The sequence below is a fragment of the Archocentrus centrarchus genome, chromosome 17, assembly GCF_007364275.1.
Source record: "Archocentrus centrarchus isolate MPI-CPG fArcCen1 chromosome 17, fArcCen1, whole genome shotgun sequence".
NCBI classification, from domain to species: Eukaryota; Metazoa; Chordata; class Actinopteri; order Cichliformes; family Cichlidae; genus Archocentrus; species Archocentrus centrarchus.
This window is the reverse complement of record NC_044362.1, coordinates 2,691,823-2,716,056: the sequence shown is the minus strand read 5'-3', so window position 1 is coordinate 2,716,056 and position 24,234 is coordinate 2,691,823. Positions and strand designations below refer to the sequence as shown.

The following is a 24,234-nucleotide window of genomic DNA, read 5'->3' as shown; positions in this document are numbered from 1 at the left end:
AGAAACTATCCTTGTCTGTCCAGTGCACTGTTCAGAGGCCTGGTCTTTGCTTCTGTTTTCATGTCAAACTGAAGTTTTGCTCTAATTTTTGTTTGTTTGGACACTAAAGGCCCTTATCTTTTAGGCTTCCTGTGCATGTCAGATTTGTGCATTCAGACTGCAGACGCATGCACTCCGGAACCAACAATTGGAAGGAGCAGCTTGCTGATGGGGGATGAAATTTTGGAGTTCTTGGAGACTTGCCTCAAGCAATCTGCTGTGAGCTGAATTTGCTAGGGAAGCCACACCTGGACAAAGTGACAGTCATTTGAAATCTAGGCCACTTTTAAACTAAACACTTTTCAACATGGAAGGGTTTATTTTAAATCTTTGAAAGATGCTTTTAGATCCCTTGCCAGAATCATCAGAATCAGAATCAATTTATTGTCATCATATGCCAGACATGTAATGAAAAGGAGTTTCATAGGTACCCATATCCTCATTTTTCTGTAAAAACTTAGAGAGCTATTCACATCTTAGCTTGATGAAACCACACATCAATAGTAAAGAAATCCGCAGATCTTCGATGTCAGTGGTTTAGATAGGACCATCACTCCTAAGAATGCTCTAACCACTGGCGCCTCATTTGGAATGAATTTGAAGGTGTGATAAATGTAAGTGACTAAATACACACACACACACACACACACACACACACACACACACACACACACACACACACACACACACACACACACACACACACACACACACACACACACACACACTCAGCTGATTTGAAAGAGAAGCTCATCGCTAAGGTGGAAACTTGGACGCTCCGTAATGGATTACCAAGACTAAGTGAAGTATCCTCTGAATGTCTACTAGAAGATGTGAATGTAGCACTACAGACAGTCCCTACTGCAACCATCACTGAAACCGACCAGCATGATCTATACCATGGTAACAGTGATCCTTGAGATATGTGGCTATTAGATGAACAGCCATAAGGAGCAGTACCATCCATGGAAAAGAAGACTAGAGGTTAAGATAAAGGCAGCATAGAGGGAAGTTAGCCAGCTATCAGAGCTGCAGAAAGGTGTGATGAAGACAGCGGTGTCTAAGACGGGCAGTCCATACCTGAGGCCTTACAAACTGCCAAGCAAAGACTCATAGCCTTGACTAACCGCTTGAAGGGATGTAGCAGCCAGGCGAATAGACCAGATGCTCTGTCCCCACTGCTGTTCTGCAAAGGCCTGGAACCCCTCAGCCAGATCATTAACAAGACTGGCTACGGATTCTGACTACAGAATGGAGTAAATATCAGTCACCTCCTCTACATGGATGACATCAAGCTGTATGCCAGGAGTGAACGAGAAATGGATTCACTGATCCACACCACTGGGATCTACAGCAATGACATTGGAATGTCATTCAGACTGTAGAAGTGTAGCCAGATGGTAACAAAGAGATGGAAGGTAGTTATAACTGAGGAATTGCACTACCAGAAGGCAGCATTGCAGACATGGAGGACAGCTACAAGTACTTTGGAATCCCACAGGCAAATGGGAACCACGAAAGATGCCGCTAGGAAAGCTGCAACCGCCAAGTACCTGCAGAGAGTAAGGCAAGTCCTGAATAGGAAGAACAAGACATTTATGCCCTGCTGGTCAAGAGATACCCTGCTGGGATAATAAGCTGGCCAAAGGAGGAGATAGAAGCCACTGACATTAAGACAAGAACGCTCCTTACCATACAGTTTGGGCTTGACACCAATTCCAGCACCCTGAGACTGTATGCTAAGGGGAAGGAAGGAGGCTGTGTACTAATGAGGGTCAGAACCACTATCCCAGATGATGATGATGATGATGATGATGATACTTTATGGATCCCACAATGGGGAAATTACAGTTAACAGAACACCCATCCAAGAAGACAAACAGAACAAACATGGGGAGATAGGTGAACTGTGGCCATGCTGCCCCCCCTTCTGGAGGCGCTGCCATTAAAAAGACAGAAACAATAGTGAAAACATATAGGGATGAGTGAGGAAAAAAAATCATCTCCTACTTTGTATACATACGCACACACACAGTATAAGGTTACAAAAACCTCTGTGAGAGAGCAGAAACATATAGCATGGGAGCACTAGGGTGGGGAGGGGTGGAACGGGGAGCCAGTGGGGGGGGGGGGGGGGGGGGCTACTGTGGGGCTGACTCAAACTCCCTCCTCAGCTAACAGTTCTGATAAGATGTAGAGTTCATCAGCAGCTAGGTCAGGGAGATCAGTCCAACACAGATCAGAAGAAGACATCACAGCGGGGGGGTAGAGTATCTGTTTACAAACATCCCGGAGACAATTTGGTAAGCGGCAGCCCAAGGCTGCCAGGGAGCCAAATTCCTGATTCTACGACTTGTTTTGGTACAGACTGTACTGATTCATTTGTTGACAGCCTTCAGTCTTACTGGCGCCTCTCTGTGGCGAAAAAATCCAATTCATCTGAATCTTCTTGGTTCGTTCCTTCTTCGTGCAGAAACAGATACATACATCTCCAAGATCTTACCCCTCAGAATCAGCTCCAGATATACAGAGTCTGAATTTGAGTCTGTACCTTCCTGCGTTCCCGTCATAAGCAGCCTTACCAAGGCCAGACAGCTGCCTAGACTTCCTGAATTGCAACGACAAACCAGGTATCTCCAGGTCCAATTCGGAGCAATCCCAGTGTCAATAAGCCAAATGCACGTGTCCTCCATTGACAATACGGCCAGGCACAACATCTTCCACACCACACAGGAATCCATAACGTAGCCAGCTGGAATGTCAATTAATAAGAGGGAATAGGTTTCTCCTTCCCCCAATCTCCTCATGGTGAAAATTTGATGAAAACAATGGCGTTGAGAAACCAGCTGATCAGATCCATAATTATAAATTCCAGTTCGGAAGTTGTGTGAAGAGAGGCTCTAAAGCAGCAAGCAGCAAAGCAGGGGAAAAAGGAAGGGCTGGGGAGAGAAGAAAAGTGTGACCGTCTCCGCTGAGAGCTGAGAAAAAAAAAAAAAAAAGAATGAAACAACAAAAATCCATGAGTAGGTCGAGAAGATGGCCACAACTGAGCACTGAGTGAATACCTCAGGCAGCAGAAATCCAAGAAAGAAGAGGAGCAAGAACAGGAACCATCATGAAAGGACAGGCCCTGCACAGCATGGACCACCGGCAGATAGAGGAAGTGGCTGATATCAAAAAATCCTGCCAATGGCTGGACAAAGCTGGGCTGAAAGACAGCACCGAGGCACTAATCATGGTAGCACAGGAAGAAGCTCCTAGCACAATTATATTTTCAGTCCTGTCCTGGGTATGATGTTAAACTGCATCCAGGTACAGTGGCGAGGTCACGCGTGGAGTTCGAAAATGCCAAGTAAAAGTTTGGACACACTCACTCATTCATATGAATGGCCAACGTTAAGGTTTTTGTGGAACTTCACCTCTGACCTTTACCTTAAGGTCAAGATTGCCGAGATTAGAACTTGTCTGATATTTGTAGTAGTGCGTCTATGGTGTGAATTTGAACATTGTAGCTCACATCATTCTTGAGTTAGGGTGAACATTATGGTTTTTGTGGAACAGCAGCTGCCGATGATGCCAAGGCTATGACAATACCTCGACTTTTTTCAAAACAACCAAGCTGAAAATGCGTAGTTTGTGAGTAAATATTGACATGAAAGCAGTTTAGCTGGTACAGTATCCCTGGTTTTTGCTCTGTGGTCATCTGTAGTAATTCATTATGCTTGAAGGCACAGAAGTCATGGGCAAAATTAATTAAGAATGATTAAGTTTAGCATAATTTCATATAAATAAAGGAAGAAGAACAAACATAGCTGATGAGTGTTTTTCCTGCTAATCAAGAGAATTTTCTTTAATGCATCTGGGAATATGTCATCCTGAGTGTAACTTAAAGGAAGCGCAGGCACAGATCTTACCTTGCCAATGTACTGGTGGTCAGTGCCTGTATACTCCTCCTGCAGGAAAAACTGGTTCCACATCCAGCCTCGCCTCACTCTTTTAAGCAGCTTCTTTTCTCTGATGGCTGCTTCTATTTCCTCTTCATCTACGGTGTGTGTCCTTCTTCCATTTAAAAACAATGTATCCAGGGTCAGGCAAAGACAGAGCCAAACAATGCCCATTAAAATAGTCCTCATTTTTCTCATGGAGATACAGAAGATACAAGTCACAGTATTTCCAGTTGGGTGATGAGTCTATTAATCATAGTCCTTCAGGTTTTAACTGACAGTGGAAAAGACCTGTGGGTGAAAAAAAAAACAGAGATAAATGAGTATGAACACAGAAGCTGAACCATATTCACTGTCCAGTGCTAATCTTTTCCAACATAGGTGTGATACAAAGCTTGTTCCTCGCTAGACATGGTGAGCTGATCTACCTTGCAGTAGAACAACAAGCACTTGTAAGCACAACAAGATGGATGTCAATATTGAAGCATGGAATGTTTGGACCCTCCAAGATAACCCAAAGAATCTAGAACGTCGCACAGCTGTAGTAGGCAAAGTACTTAGTCACTACAATATAGACATAGCAGCTATTTGTGAAACATTCCTTCTACGTTTTCCATCTCATTTAAGCAGAAACACCAGCACCAACAAGTCCAACAGTTTGATGTTGCAAAGCAACAACTGAGGCATGAGAAGATAGTATAACAGTTGCTCTTGTGTATGGTAGTGAATCCTGGACATGGTAGCAGCAGCATGTAAAAAAAATTGACCAGTTCCACCTCAGATGCCTTTGAAAAAAATTGTGGCATTTCATGGAAGGACAAAGTACCCAGCACAGCTGTACTTGAGCGCTGTGACGTTGAAGGAACTTCCCAACTCTGCTGGAAAGGACATCTTGTCCTGCCAGTTTGCTAGCGTCAATGCTGTTCATGCATAGGGATGATCAGCCACGGTAAGAAACATGTCTGTCTTTACCAGTGAGCTCAGAGAGGTAGGATATCTGTCAGTCCTGTCTCGTTCTGCTTGAACTAACTGTTGCCTTTGATAATGTTGACCACAACATAACTCACAACTTGCTGGCTCTCCTGTTATATGGTGTTCCACAGGGCTCAATTTTAGGGCCCTTGCTTCTTGCACCTTCTCTGCTTCCATTGGGATCCATTCTTAGAAAACATGGACTTAGTTATTATAAACCTCTGGCTCTCTTCCACACCGTGTCACCCCCCACCCGTCGCAGCAGATAGTTGCCACTTCCTGAGTCTGTCATGTACGAGCAGTATGGCGAGTAGGGTGGACTCAAAAGCAGAACTCCAAAGCAGAATGTAGATGGTGGTTTTATCACAGAATAATCCAACAAAAATATAAACACGAAACAGGGAAGACAGTAACCAAACTTAAGTTAATTGGCACACAGGAAAACTGAGAACAAAAACCACACCTCCACGAGGGAGGACGTGCAGACAATATATACACAATACACAGGAAATGACGAGGGATAACAGGAAAGAGCTGGGGAGAACAGGTGGACAGAAACATACTAACGAAAACACAGGAAGCAAAACTCAACGCAACACACAGGGAACACAGGACTGTCAAACTAAAACAGAAAGTAAACAAGACACAAATGCAGACTAAACACAACATGAGGAATAGAATAGACAAGAGACCAGGAACTAACAGACACTGAAACACAGAGACACGGGAAGACAAGAACAGGATACAATCACCAGACAAAACTCAAAACCATAATAAACTGAAGCAACACAAAAGAGACCTAATAAACATAATCAGAGATATAACAAAACCTAACCAAAAGAGCAAAAGACACCAGGCCATCGGCCCAGGATCGTGACAGAGTCTGGTTCCACCGGAGGTTTCTTCCTGTTAAGAGGGAGTTTTTCCTTGACAAGTGCTTGTTCATAGGGAGTCACCAGATTAGTGTATTTTCTCTATATTATTGTAGAGTCTTGTCTTGGTAGGTTTACAGTTGTGCCATATAAAGTGTCTGGAAGTGATTGTTGTTGTGATTTGGAACTATATAAATAAAAGTGAACTGAACTGAATCACAGATTGACCTTGTGCCAGCAGTTATGGTTTTATGGTTTATGTAGATAATTTGACATTAAGGGGCTGAATACTTTTGCACACCGCACTTTTCATTTTTTTATTTGTAAAAAATGTTTTGAATCATGTATAATTTTCTTTCCACTTCACAATTGTACACCACTTTGTGTTGGTCTTTCACATTAAATTCCAGTGAAATATATTTATGTTTGTGGTTGTAATGCGACAAAATACGGAAAAGTTCAAGGGGTATGAATACTTTTGCAAGCCACTGTAAGAACTATACTCAATCAATAAATTATTGCGCATTCATGTTGAAGGATCTAGAAGGAATGCTTACATAGCAATTACTCCACTGAAAGGAAATGTGTTTTTATCATACCACAAAGAGCTCAGTGTCTCTCTGCAACAAGCAAAAACAATGTTCTTTTTTAAATCTCAGCTCCTTTCCATACAATCTAACCCATTTCAGTGGTTGACACAGCACTGCAACATGTTCACACGTCAGTGTGTATTCACACAGACATCTGGACACTAAGGTGCAAATAAGTGCCTAATTTGAAGCTAAAACGAACAGACCCAATCACACTCCGACTGATTAAAATCACCAAGTGACTAATCAACTAATTGCATGTATTGTACTCTGGCCTTGCAGAGCTTGATTTGAATGATAGTGTAACCACACCAGTTCATGTTTTCCACTCTAGAGTGCAGCCCTGACAAGCAACTGTAGTTATCAGCTATCATCATCAAATGCCAACCTCCAGATCAGTGATGTCAGTAATGCATTAATAACGCATTACTCTAATCTGACGCGTTACTATTTGCAGTCCAGTAATCAGATTAGTTATTTAGTTATTTATCCAAGTCACTGTGCGTTACTATTTTTGTCATTTTCCTCAGTACAAAGATATATTTTTGCTTTCTTTTTGCATCACAGGGAGTGACATCTGACCAATGCGACAATTAAGTCCTGTTTTCAGCATGAGGACAATAACAGCACAGCGACACAAATGTAAACAATGGAGGGAGGAGAGAGATGTGTGTTTTCTAGCTGGAAATACAGGCACTATTTTGAGTTTGTGTCAGCTAAAGATGACAGTATCAAGGTTAGCTGTGCCCTCTGTGCTGGCGACAAAGTGCTATCTTGCTTCAAAAACACTACGTCAAAGTTGAAGAAACATTTGGAGTCGCAGCACAGCAGTCAAACACAGTCCCACCAGGTGGGGCGAAGCAGAGGTGTGGCTAATGCAGGAGGCCCCCCCAGCACCCAAACAACAAAAGTAACCAATAAGTGGGGGAGAGTTGGAGAAGTTTGTCAGACAGTATGTAGTAGAGGAAGTGCTGCCCTTAAACATGGCTGACTCACCCTCGTTTTGTGGTCATTTTTATGTTTGGGGGGGTTGTGACAAAAAGTGATGGTCTGCCATAAAATGATTCCGATGTTTCTGTGTGCTTTTATGTGTAATGTCTTTGTCTATATTGGTAAATAGAGTGCAGTCAACACGATTTATGAAGGGCTTATACATTAAATGAAGAAATAACTTGTTTTGCAACAATCTTTAGAAGTCTGTGTTATTGTACCTACATTATTATCAATCCAGAGCTTTTTGGCCACTTAAAACATCTTTATAGATCTGTGATGTTATATTTGTTGCAATTTCTGCAACCTTCTGAGCTAGATTTCTGTTTAAAAAGACATTTTTAATGTCAATGACAGTTTTTACCTTGATAAAAAAACATATATATAAAAGTCACTTTGCCAATAACTGATAGAAATACTGTTCAAAACTTGATATCATTCATGAGAGATATGTTTGACACATTATGGGTTTACAGCTGTTTAAATGCAGACGATCACTTTTTAGCACAACACTGGCAGCTGTTGAATGTAAGTAATAAAGTAACTTGTAATCTAACTTAGTTACTTCTGAAATTAAGTAATCAGTAAAGTAACTAAGTTACTTTTTAAAGGGGTAATCGGTAATTGGATTACTTTTTCAAGGTAACTATACCATCGCTGCTCCAGATTTAAAAGAAGCCAACAGATTCCTGTCAGTTAAGCTGTTAAGTTAAGCATGTAACAGAAAAACAAACAAAATGTTGAATGCAGACTGTGAAAAGCAGAGCTTTCCTTCCAAGGCAGCATTACTGCAATGCATGAGCATTTAAAACGCCAGCATCCTGGAGCCGTGATGTAAATTTTAGAGAGTTAAGTTAGTGCATTATGTTGTTAATGTTAATGTTTGTACAATAATGATTATGTCAGTTTACCTGTCGGAAACAAGGTCTCATGGATGATGCTTGCTAAGCAAACACCATTTCAGTGATGTTGGCTAACGAGTGAAGTGCAATAGCAAATCAGTGAATAGGTGTAGCTACACTGTCACCTAGTTTTTTCTCACAATAATATCAGTGTTCATTCTGAATACTAAACCTCTTCCACTTCACATTAGGTAGTTAATCTGTGGGTTGGAGCACATCAATAATTAATTAAATATATAATCAGTTAAATTGTTTAATTGATGCCGGAACGTACACTGAGATAAACTGACACATAGCCTTCAATTTGTAATAATTAGTAAGAGCTTCCTGTTTTGTTCTTTCTGTTTTAAAAGCAGTAAGCAAAGGTGTGTAGATTAGCTTGTCCTGAAGAGAGGCTCATGCACCAGTCAGAGGCCGAGAGCATCCTCAATGTGGATGTTGGTCTCATGTCGACAACGGCATGAGACCAACATCCATGGTTGAAGGTGAGCGTTTTAAGCAGATGACCAACACATTCCATCCAGGTGACACATTACCTTCCAGAATTCATTTTAGATAGCTCATGGAGGGAAAGTATGAAGCTGCTCTTTGTAAGATTAAAGAAACTCTTAAATCAGCCAAGAACAAGAATGCGCTGACAGTGTGGACCAGTGTTGCCACAGAAGCATGTATTGGCATCACTTGTCACTTTATAAGTGATGACTGGGAGCTCATTAGGTTCTTGCCACTATGTCACTTGAAGAACAATACACTGGACCAAAACATTGCTGCCTGGATTGAGCAGGCTGTGGAACTGTTTGAGATTCCTCCAAGGAAAATTTGTGGCAGTTGTCCATGACAATGGCTCAACTGTAGTGCTGGCTGCAAACATCTTGCAGGAAAAACATACGTGGATGTCTGTCTGCTGTACAGGTCACACTTTACAGTTGGTGATGAATAATGCATAGAAACACCCACAGCTCAGTAAAGCACTTATAGCAGCAAGGTGTCTCATGGAGCAATTTGAATAAAGCAAACTGGCTTCGAGTAAGTTAAATGCAACAATCTCTGACCTGCCTGCTCTGATCAGAGGGCATTAAGTCCACTCACACTGCCTATTATAATGGCATAGTGTGCAGGCCATCCAGGTAGCTGTTTCAAAGGAGATTGTTGCACACTGGTCAAGAGAGGTCACCATCCACATGAATTCAGTTCAATTCAGTTTTATTTATATGGCGCCAAATCACAACAAACAGTCGTCTCAAGGTGCTTTGTATTGTAAAGTAAGAACCCTACAATAATACAGACAAAACCCAACAGTCAAAACGACCCTCTATGAGCAGCAGTTGGCAACTGTGGGAAGGAAAAACTCCCTTTTAACAGGAAGAAACCTCCAGCAGAACCAGGCTCAGGGAGGGGCAGTCATCTGCTGTGACTGGTTGGGGGTGAGGAGAGGGAGACAGGACAAAAGACACACTGAGGAAGAGAGACAGAGATTAAGTGCAGAGTTGGGTATAAACACGGAGACAGTGAAAAGTGGTGAATGAAAAAGAAACACTCAGCAGCCTAGGTCTATTGCAGCATTAGCTAAGGAAAGGTTCTGGGTCACCTGATCCAGCCATAACTATAAGTGATCATTAAGGAAGGTTTTAAGCCTAATCTTAAAAGCAGAGAGGGTGTCTGTTTTTCCACGAGTTTTTCACTTGCAGACCTGGTCACCACAACATAAAATCACATGCTCTTTCACAATAATTCTCCCTTTCCGATGTCACCTCTGAGCCCACAACCATCATTCCTACTTCCTGTATCATCGGCTCACTCACTAGTCAGAAACGCACAGAGAGATGAGCATGACCCAGGTTAGGGTCCGCATAAGCATCCTTTTGTTCCCTCCAGCTTCTGTACCACTAATCCATTCGGCTCGCACTCCAAGTTCCTCTGCCATCCAGTTAAGAACTGCATGATCACCTTCCTCGAACATTTGTTTTGGTGGCCAACGTTAATCAATGATGTTAAAAGAGTATGTGCCTGCCTGCACCATCTGTGCTCGAAATAAGTCTTCCACCACACCTCCAGCTTGTATTCTCCATTCTCTTCCAACTCCTGGACATCCCTGGTCCCACATCGCGGTGGATTTTGTGACCAGCCTGCCACCATCAGCTGGTGAAACAGTCATACTCACAATAATTGATCATTTCTCGAAGTCTGCACACTTTGTGGCTCTTCCAAAACTTCCTTCTGATCTACAGGCAGCCCAGCTGCTGGTTCACCATGTTTTCTACTTTCATAGGATTCCGCAAGACATCATCTCTGACTGGGGACCTCAGTTCATTTCCTGTGTTTGGAGAGAGTGCTGCTCCAACTCTCGGTGCCAAGGGCAGTCTGTCCTCTGGGCTCCACCCTCAGACCAACAGATTCCCTCAGCAGCATCATCTGCATCACTGCTGCCGGGTGTGGAAGGGCTCCAGAAGGCTACCCGAGCTGCTCTGCTGCGGCCCAAGGAACAGAATAAGTGGATTGCTGTTTGCTGAGGGACTCCGGCTTCAAGCTAAATGCCAGGTCTAAAGGCTTGGTTGTCCACAAATCATGTACCTCTTAGTTACTTATTTGCACATTATCTTTTTATTTATTTTTATTATTTTATTAGAGAAAAGACTAATTAATATTAATTATTTCATTTTTATTGTGACAGTCACATTAAGTAATGTTAAAAAAAGATTTGATTACTTTAAAATTCATTTGTTTTGTAGGTCTTATTTGACCTTTGGGGCTTCCAGACTCTGGTAGAGGCTATTGTTAAATTACTTATGTACACATTATCTTTTAATTTAAAAGAAGGACTGGTTTTTATAGAAAGCTTTTCTACTCTACTTAAGCACTTCATACAGCGTGTCTTTATTCACCCATTCAGGCAAACTCTTTCTCTTTAAAATTCATATTCACAATCACACTCTGATGAGCAACTTGGGGTTCAGTATCTTGCCTAAGGATACATTGGCATGCAGACTGGAGAAGCTAGGGATTGAACCAGCAACCTTCTAATTAGTAGATGACCGGCTCTACCTCCTGCTCGACCTCCTGAGCCACAGCCACTAGCTGTGCTTGCATTTTACTTTGTATTGTTTATTTGATTTTTATTGTGATTTTCACATTAATTAATGTACATTTAATTAGTTTCAAATTCATATGTTTCATGGGTCATTATTTTTAATTTGCTGTGGAATGAGACAAAAGGGTGATATTCACAGGTGGGCAGACCTGAGCAGGTGAGGTGCACTGGAGGCATGAACAGGAGCCTGGACCAGAAGGTGTGTACACAGGAAGCAGAGACGGAAAGAGTGATTGAAATAATCGTTGATTAATCAACTAATCAAAAAAATTATTGACAGGTTAGCCGACGACCAAAATAATATCTAGTTGCAGCCCTTGTATCCACCTTATTGTTACAGAATAACATTTATGAGCTAGACGTGGGAATAGTTTACTATCACTGCTGTTCCCTAACAACCTCACTAATAGTCGGAGTAGCAATTAAATTGAAATGTTTCCAGATACTCTGATTTGCTTCCTCTTTTATTCCAAGAGCATTTTAAACATGTTGACACAGTGTTGCTGGAGAAATGTCAGTGCAAGCGCTGACAGTTCTTAAATCTAGCAGCAATTGATCTTGAGCACCATCTGCTCACAGGGCTTAAATATACAAATGTAACCACTGCAGTAAATGAGTGTTAACAAAGCAGACAGACACTATAGTGATTAGTTGCATCAAGATTACAAGAGGAGAGGTAGTGGAATCTTAAGGTTATTTTCCTGGCCATGGACATGAGGATGACTGAGCAGTCCTCAGGGTTTCAGCCAGTGGTTAAACTGCCTGGCGCTGCACCATGCTGAGGTTGTCTTGTGCCAGCCTGAGAATTTCACCGGTTCGCTATCTATCCAAACTGTTCTATCACTGCAATTAGCAATTAGCGCGAACCCCGCACATTCAATGCATGCCACCCTGTCGCTGATACCAGACTAATTTTTTCCCTCTTGCTAGATCGCTGCACTATAGTATTATTTCACCGCAATTTGCAATCTACCACCGGCCATGGCTAGTTTTGTTCATAATGTGGATGCGCGATCTCACGATGGTCCTGTTCACACTTGATTTTGCGGGCAAAATAGTGACCAGCATGAAACCGAGGGGGAAGTAGAGGAAAAAGGGAGCTCAAAGGACAGTTAAACATAAAATCCCAGGAGCTTGTCTTGTTTCTTTTCTTCATAGACTCACAAAGATAACACACTGATGTGTTGCTTAAGGAAAGTTTATTAACAAACTGCAGGTAAAGGTGCACCTTATTTTCAGAGCGTAATAACACAGACTGGAGGGAGCCACACTCCCGGCATCAAGTCACATGGTCCAATCAGATTCAGGCGTCTTCAGTGACCCTTAGGACCAACCATTATCAGACAATATTACATAAATATTATTCAGCTGTTCACCATCACTGAATTAGCAAGCTGGCACGGCATTTAGCGTTTAGCATTTGCAAGCTAATGCTAATTAGCCCGATGTCCAAACACTGGGCTGAAATTATTTTTCTGGTTAGAACCCTGAGTCCTATAAATTTAATATTCTTTTTTCCTCTCCTGTCCTGTCTTTCTTACATCTTTCTCCATCTCTCAGTGAAGTTATCTTGCACTCGTCTTTCCTTGGGAAATAGAGCCAGGAGAGAACTGTTTGTCACACAGTAGCTGTGTCCAAATTCAGAGGCTGCATCATTCGAAGGCCGCAATTGTAGGCCGATTACTGACATGACAGCGAGGCGACGAAGGCTGTCCACATTTGAAGGCTCCTCCAAATGGTCGATGAATGTGTCCTTCTTTTCCCCAGATGTGAAGGATGGGTCTGGTGTATCCTTCATGGCATACCATTTCCCATGATTCATTGCGCATCAAAACTAAAACGCGGTAATGGCGGAGGATAGTGGCCAAAAAGTTTGAAATATGACTGTTTCTGTGAAACAAAATAAACTTTTTCAGCTAAGAATGTAAATGTGTCAACCTCAAATATCTGCTCGTTTTATCAAGATATCACTTAGTTACAAAGTGCTCTGATGTTTTCGGAGATGTCTGTTGCTGCTGCTCTACCACCCAGCTCGCCTCACTAGCTGTCAGCTATCGAGGCTCGCTATACCCGGAGAGAACGCCCGACTCCCGGCACATCCTTTTCAATCCCCCGCTGGCTTTCGCCGCTGAGTGGAGGTTCAACACAGATATAACTCACTCAGATGATCTCCACTGGCTGATGTTTGGTTTATTTCAGCTGAAGTTAAGCTTCATAACTAGATAGTTTTATTTAACTTTAATGTCTCACTAGAGAGCTGTTAATATATTTGGAAATTAATCATTCGCTTATCAGTATTCCTCGATATAGAAATGTGTTATACTTGTTTTCAAAGCTTATTTTAATTAAAGATGGCATTAAATAAACCACAAAAAAGGAGCAAAAGTTCAGCCCCATTATAAAAGCATCTTTTTGCACAGCTGTCCTTTGCATTGTCTTGTTGCTAGGCTACATGAGCTATGCTGAGGTGAGGGTAGGTGACGCTGATATGAAGGCTAGACCGTCCAGTTTCACAGCCGCTCACTTCCTAGCCTTTGCGGTCTTCGTGGGCTGTGAAGGACCTGGTCTACATAGGCCGGGTCCTTCGAAGGATGCGGCCCCTGAATTTGGACTCAGCTAGTGTGTCCGCTTTAGCTAGCAGACACACTGAATGACACTGCACACAAACAGTTTGCATGTTTGCTGATATTTGTTGATCTGGTAGAAACCTTGCAACCTTGGACATTACCTTCCAGTTAAAAATTGTTACTCCCTTTATGCGTGCTCCTCTACTGCAGCACTAGCTAGATGCTGAAGTACCATCACCAAAACTTATGTACCAAAAACACCTTTTCACTATCATGAGTAAAGGCAAACGTTGGCAGAAAAATAAATACTCAAGTACAGATACTTGAAAATTAGTACAGTAGCAAAGTATCTGTACTTCATTACTTCCCACCTCCGGCCTCATGGCAACAGAACCCACCTTGTGTAAAAGTGGTGATGCATCATAACCTTCCCAGATAATTTGCTGTAGGTGGTGGTGTCCCCACTGAAGACTATGAACATCCCAACAAATAAACCATGCCAAAGAAAAAGGAAGAAAAAAATGTTTCTGGGTGTGAGCAGAAAGCATTTGAAGTTCAAGAGCTGACCACGTGTTTCATGTTGACAATTCAACCAACAAGTGAGCAGCAATGCTAAGCATCTAATATTAGGCCAAAATACATGTGTTCACGGTCAATGAATGATAGTCAAAGGTTTGCCTGCAGACTTTCATCCATTCTGCTTCCCAAATGACCCCATGCTCTGGACTTCCTATAATCCAGACATCACCCCCTGCTTATTATTTACAATTATTAACAGCAGGAAATGGCTATGTTAATGTTAGTGCCATTCTGTATCCCTCAGTGATTTTTCTCCACTGTTGCTTTTGTACAACACTGTAAACTATAATAGCAGTGCATTCATCAACAGTTCAGAGAGACATGCTAGAACAACTGGCATGTTTCCAGCAAGGCATCCATGCACGACATTATCAGTCTGCTGCAGAGATGGAGATAACAGTCAAAATTTTAAATGACACAATCCATACAAATCAAATATCTAATGAGCTCAACCGAGCCCACAACAGTGGGGCAAAAATGCACTGATAAAATGGTGAATTCCACCTCAGGTCCACTCAATTATGTAGAGAGTCAGGCTTTACAGTCAAAAATGCAATCACCAGCTCACAGCTGCTGGAGAGCTCCACACATCACACGCAGGGCTCCGAAGACAGCAGCCAACACAATGCACTTCAATTTTCCATGGCCTTTTTAACTAAATGTTCTTAGAACTAGGCAGCCTGTATGAGACGACATGCCCAGAAAAGTAGTGTGTGCTATTAAGGCATTAACCAGTGTAGAACAGCAGCCCAGGCCAATGTGATATTTCCTCTCCAGTCTCTCCTCTTTTGTCTTTACAAAGAGTGATAAATGTTCATGACCTTCAGGTGACAATCACAGCACTGCTTCTCCTCTGCTTCCTCCATCTCCTACTCCTCCTGTATGGCTGTGCATCTGTGTGCCTGTGTGCATGTGTGTCTTTGTGTATGTGTGTGTTGCCCACATGTGTTTTTTTTTTTTTTTTCTGTGTGTGGATGTGTTGCCACCTTGCAGACAGCCACTGAGACCTCTGACAACTCTCAGAGGACCAATTAGAGGTGAAAAAAGTAGGATGTCAGCTACCGAGCAGCTTGTGTGTGTGTGTGTGTGTGTGTGTGTGTGTGTGTGTGTGTGTGTGTGTGTGTGTGTGTGTGTGTGTGTGTGTGTGTGTGTGTGTGAGGAAGGAGGAGAGAGAGGCAAGCACTGTACAAACCCAGCCACCCCTTTCCATCTGAATAGACCAGCCATCTGAAGGCAGCCGACAGTGTCCACACCACCTGTCCAGTTTTAACACTATCACTGTCCCTCCCCCACACACACACACACACACACACACACACACACACACACACACACACACACACACACACACACACACACACAGCTATCAAATAGTCCAGCCCTGGTCCTTGAGAGTATGAAGTCTCATTATGAATAAACCATAAACGAGGTCCAAAAGCTGCACCTTGACTTTAGACACTTGACTACAAGTTTTTAAAGAGGAACTTTTTCCATATCTTGTATGATTTATGTGACACAGTGATGAATAATTCTCCATAACATAGTGGGGACATCAGGAACATATAGATACAGGCCCACTCAGTACATGTATGTCATGCTAATCATGTTACCAGTGAGGCTGTCAGTCAGTCGTCTAGTTCGAGATTCAGTTCAAAAACATGCTGAGAGAAGCCCCCCCCCCATCAGTAACCCAGTTTTTGGCTTAGTGCATGTAAACATCCGAAGTAGGTTATGATTATGAGGAACCTAGATAAGTCTCATCTAAAAGAAGTCACACTGGCATGGCAACATGTCACTACTTTCACTGAGACAGATTCCACACCTGCAAACTCACAGTTTGTTTCTTCTGTGTTTAAAATGGACATATTCATCAAATACTGATCTGCAGTTAATTCACATTTATCCCAGCCTTATTGTGGGGGTTTCACTGGACAAAAGATAATGTACTTGCATTTGTACTTTTCTTGTAGCACTTTAGCTACAAGTCACAAGCTGGAGGGACCAACACAAAACTAATGGTTTAAAGCTCTATCACAGTGAATGAAAACGAATGCCATATCCTGGATTCTTGACGGTGTCCATTTTTTTTTAACCTCTACAAACAGGTTTCCTGATGTCGGTAAACAGCAGCACTGTGAGCTCTTCTGCACTCTAATGGCTTAATCAGACAGCATAAATCAGTAGGATTTAACCTCCGCGCTCCATTAAATGTCTGTACCAAATCTTGTAGCAATCCAAATGATGATGTTTGGGATAAAGTGCTGAACCAAAGGAACAACCAACAGCCAACCTGAGGCTAAAAGGGCATTTCTTATTCCTGTTTGTTGCAGGGTATTTATTACCATGTCTTCTAGTGATTTCAGCTGAACCCCAGAGAGACAGACGTCTTACCTGTCCCATTTCTGACATTCACTAGGATTCAAATCCAGTGAATTTTGCACCCTCCACCTAAAAAGTCATTATAGTTAGTGCTCCCAACTTTTCCTTACTGCTGTCTCGCATGACATACGTCCTATAAAATGCTATTCTTTTAGCCACACGTCCATAAAAACCTTGGTGTGTACAGGGATGGAGTCTCTGTTGGGTCTCACAGAGACTTTATCTTGATATACTGGAGATTTAAGGTCAACCTGCTCTGGCTTTGACTGAAAATGAGTTGCATGAGAAAATCTCTCTGGTGTTTGTGCCGCACTGCCCTCTGAGAAGCTGTGAATTTCACTGCAGTCAGCCAGCAAAACAAACCGGCACCTGATGATGAAACAGTGCGAGCTTATACTGTTTCCCATTTGTTTTGATCTTTTTCAGAAGTCCTTCAGATTTGGGCTTTTTTGAAATGTCTCACAAAGTGTTTTCTGGGTATCAGTAAGTTATAAATCTGTTATATAATACATAAATGTGTTAAGAATCCAATGAAAATGTCAAATTATTTTACAATGCTTTATGAATTATCTATCCTGTTGTGGCTCAGTTTCTTGCCTAGTTACCCCCATTGGGGCTGGGTCATATGGACCAAAGCACAATATGTACACTATTGTTACTGTACAGGGTTGTCAGACAGCCCCTTTCAACAAGTAGCTGAATTCAATGTATCACTCTTATTAAAAAAGTAATTTAATCTTCCAGAGGATGGGAGCTGCTGATGTACTGCTGCCTTTGTTTGACAGGGTTATTGTGTGACTGCTTCTGCTCTTTAAAGGGTATGTTCACATCCAAACTAATGCATTCATACACACAGTCATAATGCAACTGCCATTTTCTGTGCAGTAGAATGACTTTTTCATCTTGTCAGCAACCACCAGAGTGTGGATTTTCTTCAACCTTCAGAGTATTTTTTCTGATTTGATCTACACTGTGTCACAGTCTGAGTGAGTGAGTGAGTGCGACTGGGTTTGAGTTCGTGCAGATGTGAGTAGTGACACAGATTTACTGAAGACGCTGACATAAAGTCTGACCTGCAGATGTTAGCGTGGTCATGTCCAGATGTGCACAGGTATTTTGGTCAACGTCGCTCTTTCGTCCACACGTGGATCACTGAAAACTGAGCTTTTGAAAAACTCCTTGCAGGGTGAAGATTTTCAGAAACGCTGTGTTCACGTGCTGATGAAGAAAACAGGTCTACACATTTATCTCATCAGACTGTGTTACTGTTTGTAGGTTTCTGATTGGCCGACATTTTGGTACGGTTAAGGTTACATTGCTACCTGTTGCTTTGACATATTCTTGACAGCACTTGAGACAGGTTTTTGTATTTCCATGGACAGAGATATTTCTAAAAAAAAAAAAAAGTGCAGACAGAGCCTCAGACAGCTGTTTACCAAAAAGCTGAATGTAATACATTCATTATAAATGGCTTTGTCCCATCCCAAATCTTCTTTGAAAATATATCAATAGCGCTCTCTAACATCCACTGAACAGGTCAGTGTTTTCATTTCCGTTTAGTTTCCTTACACTGGAAGAAACTGTGTATTTGTTGGTACACAAATCAGCAAACAAATGCTCTTATAAGCATTTATAGCACCATGACCAAACGATTCGCTGAAACTGTAGCACATACTGTACGACAGCGTATGCAGGAATTAAAGTACACACTACAGTTTGCCCCATCATTAGTTCAGATTTAAATAAATAAAACCAACCTATTTAGAAGGTCTTCCCATTATACTGTAACAACTACAGTTAAAAAAGCTACATGAAAGCGATTGGTGCTGTGTGGATTTTAACACAATTTGTAAACTGGCTCCCAGTTAACACTGATTTGAGCTTCAAAAGTCACCGAGATAAAGTCTGACCTGCAGATGTTAGCGTGTGGTCAGCTGTGTGGAAAAGACAACAGTCAGTAGACAAAAGACAATTTGAGATTCGCGCGTTGCTGTTAACATGTCACAAAAATCATCTGTGATGGTCCAGTTTGAAAGATAATGTCTGCATTTTGGTAATCTGTTTCAGAAAGGCAAAATTCAATTAAACTGAATTTTATTTATATATAGCGCCAAATTACAAAAACAGTTGCCTCAAGGCAATTTATATTGTTAGGTCCGGATTGTAGCCAGCGGCTGATCGCCCGGCACTGCGTCACACTGACGCCATCTTGTGCCAGGCTGAGAATTTCACCGGTTTGCTGCAATTAGCAAGCGGGGACACACTCTGCCCCATCATCGATCTGCAATCTGCAATCCACCACCGGGCACGGCCAGCTTCATTCACCATGTACACGCACATGTACAGTATCTATTGATCTAACTGTTCACCAATTCAATTCAATTCAATTTATATAGCACCAAATCACAACAAACAGTCGCCTCAAGGCACTTTATATTGTAAGGTAAAGACCCTACAATAATACAGAGAAAACCCAACAGTCAAAACGACCCCCTATGAGCAGCACTTGGTGACAGTGGAAAGGAAAAACTCTCTTTTAACAGGAAGAAACCTCCAGCAGAACCAGACTCAGGGAGGGGGGGGGGCAGTCATCTGCTGTGACTGGTTGGGCTCAGGGGAGAGAGACAGGACAAAAGACATGCTGTGGAAGAGAGCCAGAGATTAATAACAAATAAATAAATGGAGAGTGAAGTATAAACAGAGTGAAAAGAGGTGAATTAAAAGTAACACTCAGTGGATCATGGGAAAGTTTTAAGCCTAATCTTCAAAATAGAGAGGGTGTCTGTCTCCTGAATCCAAGCTGGGAGCTGGTTCCACAGAAGAGGGGCCTGAAAGCTGAAGGCTCTGCCTCCCATTCTACTCTTAAGTATCCGAGGAACCACAAGTAAGCCAGCAGTCTGAGAGTGAAGTGCTCTGTTGGGGTGATATGGTACTATGAGGTCTTTGAGATAAGATGGGGCCTGATTATTCAAGACCTTGTATGTGAGGAGAAGGATTTTAAATTCTATTCTAGATTTAACAGAAAGCCAGTGAAGAGAAGTCAGTATGGGAGAAATCTGCTCTCTCTTTCTAGTCCCTGTCAGTACTCTAGCTGCAGCATTTTGGATCAGCTGAAGGCTTTTCAGGGAGCTTTTAGGACAACAACAAATACAATAGTCCACCCTAGAATAAACTCGTTTCTCAGCATCACTCTGAAAGCTGAAATGCTGTCAGCTGTTGACATTTATTCTTGCACATGAACAGATGACCTCCAATATGGCTGCAAAGGGGCATGTTACATCACATTAAAGTCATGTTGGAAGTGAACCAGTGTTGCCCAGGCAGGCTTACTGCTCTTTACTAATTTATTCATGAAAACGCTGATCATTACTAATCAATTCTGATCAGCCACACAGCTGTAGTAAAGATGTAGATGTTTACTTTTTTAGTACCATAGGTAGTGTCTGTGTCAATGCTGCTGACGGGGGCCTACAAGTGTTTAGACTATCCTTACATGGTGACAGAGAAGAAGGAAGAGACACACAAGCACAGCAAAAACTACACAGTTCCTCCCTGACTCATTGATAAGAAAGGCAGTAAGAGTCAGGGGTGATAAATAATTTGCAAAAGGCAATATGCAAAATTGGCAGAATCATGTAATTTTACTTATATTGGTACCAACCACTAAATTTATGGCATAAATCCCTACAAACTGGGCATTTAACTTCATATAAGAAAATGACCCTGGACTGCTTTAGATCACATTTTGTGTTACATTTTATCTCTTAACCTGTGTTTCCTTGACTGTGTAGAGTAAAATTAAGTTTTGCTGTTCTACCCCAGAATTACACATTAACGGCACGCCACAATTAAGTTCCTTACTGTCCACAGGGGTACAGACAAGCACAGCAGCTGCTGTTGGCTCTGGTAACTGATTAAAAATTACAGTTGTGTGTTTTCCATGTCATCCACAAGAGCCAGACTCAGCAATAATCCATTCGTGAAGCTTTTAAAACCCACTAGGACAAACCACAAAAACATAACTTCAAATAATTTATTGCTACTTCATATTTCACATTACATACATAAATAAAAAAAATGCACTTTGTTTTAGCTTGCTCAACAAGTGGCTTTATACACACTTAGGCTTTGGTTGTTCTCTGCCCTGCGTGCTCCAGCTCTTTGCTGTTATCTGCAGACAGCATAGCAAAGCTGAGTGAGAGGAGAGGGTGTGTTAGCAACCTTTTAGTCAAAAATAAGAGGCTGCTTGGGGTGAACTTTGACACTTTTCATCTTCACACATGCTACAAATTGCATGTTGCAGTTTGCTCACATCAATTGTAGTGTAAATGTGAATGAAGCACACTGTAAACCCGGATAAGTTGAATCTACTTAAAAAAATCAAGGTAACTCGTTGCCTTAAATTTTTTAAGTACTGAAACAGTTCATTTAACTCAGCCTGTTAAGTAAGCACTACTCCATTTCCAGTTGAACTAAATTGTATGTTCTAATTGACCAAACTTATCTTTTATAGTTCATGAAAAAATAAAATGTCTTTGGATCAATCAATCCCCCTATCCTTTTCATGGTTGTGTGGGGGTGGTGGGGGCTGGAGCCTATCCCAGCTGACAAGGCAGTAAGATGCAGGATACACCCCCATACAGGTCACCAGCCTGTTGCAGGGCTGACACAGACAACCATTCACACCTGTGGGCAAGTTAGAGAGACCAATTAACCTAACCCCAGTAACTGCATGTCTTCAGACTGTGGGAGGAAACCCACACAGACACAGGGAGAAGATACATGAGTCCACACAGCAAGAGTCCTGGGCTAAGGTGGAATTGAACCCAGACTATCAGATAGCTATTCTAGCTGCGAGGCAGCAGTGCTATAACCACTACACCACCATGCTGCCCAGTAACACTGATATTTTTTACAGTGTTGAACTGTGTCTGTTTAAATTTGGTAAATAAACAGGGATAAAACTCAGCCCTGCTGAATGCTGCTACATTAACATTTACAAATAACATTTGTCCATGGAACAATAAAAAACTATACGAGAGAGCGTTGTGAACAAAAACACCAAATGTCCACTATTCCAAACAGCGAGAGGCCTGGGCCAAGCCGGAATTGAACCTAAACCTTCCAATGGCATTCTACCTGTGAGGCAGCAGTGCTAACTATCATGCCACCATGCAGCTGGGCATTAATCCAGTCTGTTAAAACTGGTATAAACTAGATTTTTAGCAGGTGCAAAACTTGATGATATTAAGTTGTTTGAACTCAAACACATGATTATAATAAGATAGACCATCAAAAAGTACAGTCTACTCAGCATTAACAAGTAATGTTCACATTCTAGGCAATTTTAAGTAATATGAAATCAATATTTTTAAGTGGAATCAAAATCTGGGTTTACAGTGCACTTGCACTGCTACCAACAGTGCCTTTTTGCTGTTTTCTATTCCACCGAGAACCCCGTCTGTATTTTAGGATCCTCACGTGCATTTCTTTTGCATTAAACAATTAGGAAAAAAATGAACTGCTGACTCAAATAAATCTACTTGTTCATCAAATGTTCACTCTTGAATGTGACTGGTGGAAACACTATCCCCAGACTGTCCAGGGCCATCAGGTCATTTGCTATGTCAAAATCTCCAGGACTTCCCAAGATTGCTTCTTTCATATGCACAATGTTGTAAAAATTAGGAAGATCCTGTCTCAGAATAAGACATCTGTTATCTCTAAGCTGGACTACTGTAAATCCTTTATTATGTGCTTGTTCTAAAAGCTCCATGTAGAGTCTTAAGTTGACTCAAAATGCTGCAGCAAGACAAGGACTAGAAAGAGATGTCATGCTTCTCTCCATCGTCTCTTCCGCTTTGTTAAATCCAGAGCTGAATGTAAGATCCTGTATAACAGGGCCCCTCCATATCTTAAAGATCACATAGTACCATATTATCCCTATAGAGCACTTTCCTCTTAGGCTGCAGGTCTCTCCTGTGGAAACAGCTCCCTGACTGAATGTGTTCAGATGTGCACTGAAATCAATTGAAACTTGAAATTGATTTATAATATAATTAGGACTAAATTTCTATTTTTGGTAATTATTATGTGAATAAATGACACATGTTCAATTTTTCTTCAGTTTTTGTATTTTCTGGGCAGCTGGGCGGGGGGGGGGGGGGGGGGGGGGGGGTGGTTCAAAGTTTAAACAACAGCTTACCTGCACACTAGGAAAAATATTATTTTCTGATACAAAGTATGCAGATGGCATTTGGTTGACACGTAAGTGTGGGAAAAAGCATCTTAATCTTTTCTAACCCCCCCATTCTTGGTGAATGTGGAGCTGTGTGTAAACCAGAGTAAATCTGTCATCAACTACTTGTGGCTTATCCAGGGAAACAAAAACGTGTGCCTTCATACTAAAAAACATTTCCTATTTCAAAGTAATATTAAGAAGGTGTATGAGTCTCATTTGTGTTGCTTGGTTACCCTTCTCCTGATGATTTTTAGGAGTACTAATGGCAGTTTGATATGTGTGGTTGGATGAACCTCAGTAATCATCACTATTGCTTCAATAAACTATGAGTAATGCGGTTTTATATGTGTGGAAAATGAATCAAAATGTTCCTCAAAATGATACTGCAAAGTGTCGTATATAAAGTCACAAAACAACACTTGAAATGAGCTTCAGCCAAACTGGTCCTGATAAATCTCATTGTTTTTAGTAAGCAGTACACACAGAGACAATGTTCACAAATGGCATGAGGGTAATATAACCTTGTATCACATTCACTGAGTCTTCTCTGCAACATTTCATTGAAAAAATGTCTTCAATTTGTGTAACCACAAATACTGCGGCTAATTTGAATTCAGCCTCTGTGCTGTAACAAGGACAGTACTTATGCCATTGAATAAATGATTGAACAGTAAGTATTTCCTTCATGACCACTGGTGGTGTAATGATTGGAAATATGTATTTTAGTAAAGTACTAGTATTGGTGAAACCTATTTTTATGTGTATATCACCTTCAGCTACAGGGACAAACTATTCTCAGAATGCAAAACAAACATATTCCTGTGTGTGTGTGTGAGGTGTTGACAGATAAATCATGTTCAGATAAGAGCTGGGCAATACACACACAGACACACACACAGTGGGGAAAATAATTATTTGATCCCCTGCTGAATCTGTTAGTTTGCCCAGTTACAAAGAAATGAACAGACTCACAGACTACCATCAATCGATATATTAATTACAGACACTCCTGAGCTCAGCTCATGTGCATAAAACACACATGTCCACAGAATCAGTTTCTTCCACCCCAAC

At 41.6% G+C, this 24,234-nt stretch overlaps 1 protein-coding gene across 1 annotated transcript in view; it reads right to left on the bottom strand.

Moving 5' to 3' along the window:
* The window catches only part of LOC115796022 (cadherin-6-like), a 116,874-nt gene that overhangs the window by 71,739 nt on the left and 20,901 nt on the right, over nt 1-24,234 (bottom strand). Inside the window, exon 2 of the mRNA XM_030752219.1 lies at nt 3,954-4,274. Coding sequence (XP_030608079.1) covers nt 3,954-4,181 — 228 coding nt within the window. The 5' untranslated portion in view covers nt 4,182-4,274. The remainder of the gene's footprint in view (nt 1-3,953; nt 4,275-24,234) is intronic.